This window comes from Sinocyclocheilus rhinocerous, unplaced genomic scaffold (genome assembly GCF_001515625.1).
Source record: "Sinocyclocheilus rhinocerous isolate Xijiao unplaced genomic scaffold, SAMN03320098_v1.1 scaffold650, whole genome shotgun sequence".
In the NCBI taxonomy this organism is placed as follows: domain Eukaryota; kingdom Metazoa; phylum Chordata; class Actinopteri; order Cypriniformes; family Cyprinidae; genus Sinocyclocheilus; species Sinocyclocheilus rhinocerous.
Genome location: NW_015638019.1, coordinates 550627 through 552229, shown reverse-complemented (window position 1 = coordinate 552229; position 1603 = coordinate 550627). Strand labels below are relative to the sequence as shown.

Genomic DNA, 1603 nt, shown 5'->3' with positions numbered 1-1603 from the left:
GATCAATTCTGTTTTTTTTTGGGGGGGGGGGTTCATCGCTGTAGGGTGGGGCCTGAGCTGGTTCTTGTTTTCTGATTGTATATAGCACCATTTAAATAATATAATCACTAAAGCATCTCTGTATGTATCATTTTAGCTTAAATTAACTTCAAACTAACTGAAGTGTTTTGAAACAAGACCACAGAATGCTTGGACTATCATTTAGTGATGTTCCAATGGTATGATAGTCAGAGATTCTGTGTGTTGTTTATACAGCTGCAGTATCTCTGCTTACGCACTGCAGGAAATTTGTCTCTCAAATGTAAATACAAAGCTGTTTTCATCGAACATTCATAGTCCTCTTGTATACTACATCATTGCACTCTATACCAGCCTCATGTTTAATACCCTACATACAGTGTTGTTTTTACAAATATGTTTAGATACACTACCATTCAAAAGTATGGGGTCAGTAAGATTTATGTTTTTGAAAGAAGCCTCATATGCTCGCCAAGGCTGCATATATTTGATCGAAAAAACAGAAAAGCGGTAATGTTATTAAATATTATTTCAATTTAAAATAACCGTTTTCTATTTGGATATATTTTTAAATGTAATGGGAAATCTCGCATAATCCTTCAGGTATCACTCTAATATGATGATATTATATATTGTATATTGATATTATATATTGATATTACACCATTATATATTGATGGTGATCAAAAACATTTCTTCTTATTATAATAGTGTTAAAAACAGCTGTGCTGCTTACTATTTTTGTGGAAACCATGATATCTTTTTCAAGATACTTTGATGAATGGAAAGTTCAAAAGAATAGCATTTATTTAAAATCCGTTATATATTTGTAATAATATAAACATCTTTACTGTCACTTTTGGTCAATTAAATGCATCCTTGCTGAATAAAAGTATAGATTTCTTAAAATAAAAAAAAAACGTACTGACCCCAAACATTTGAATGGTAGTGTACGTTTATATGAACACTGCTTCTTTTGATATGGTTAATTTTCTGTATTCAAGAGCAATGTTTGTATTTTGTTCATGTTCATTTGTTATCAGTAATGTTATGATGTCGAGCATGTGTGATTTTCAGGGCGATGTCAGTGTGGGACACCTCTCTTCAGATTACCACTGGCTGTAGTGTGATTGGGGCCTGGTTGGGAGCTTTCCCTATTCCTCTCGACTGGGACAGACCGTGGCAGGTTAGTGTCATTACACTATTGCAATATTGGGTTACTTTATTTTAAGGTGTCCTTGTTAGTGTAATTATACATTTAAGTAGTTTGTAATATTAATGAACTACATGTACTTACTAGGGCTGCACAATTAATCGAATTTATAATCGCAATTACAATTATGGATGCCACAATTACGTAATCGTTCAAAGCGGCAATTAATCGTTCAAAGTCCACTTATGTTATTCTGCACTCTTTCTACATGTTATCTTAAGGGTTTTTCCATTGTTTTAGTTTTAGTTTTAGTATAACATTATAATACCATATATTTTTACTTTTTTTATAATTTAAAGAAGAAACAAATCCGATGTATAGTTGACATTTGAGGCTTAATACTATAGAAAAGCACTAAAGGTTTTTCAGTTA

General features: G+C 31.9%; 1 protein-coding gene across 3 annotated transcripts in view; it reads left to right on the top strand.

The window, feature by feature from the left end:
- Positions 1-1603, top strand: part of LOC107749355 (phosphatidylinositol-glycan biosynthesis class F protein-like) — an 8199-nt gene that overhangs the window by 1692 nt on the left and 4904 nt on the right. For all 3 annotated transcript variants that reach the window (XM_016564476.1, XM_016564475.1, XM_016564474.1), the window contains exon 5: positions 1096-1204. In XM_016564476.1, the coding sequence (XP_016419962.1) occupies positions 1096-1204 (109 nt within the window). The remainder of the gene's footprint in view (positions 1-1095; positions 1205-1603) is intronic.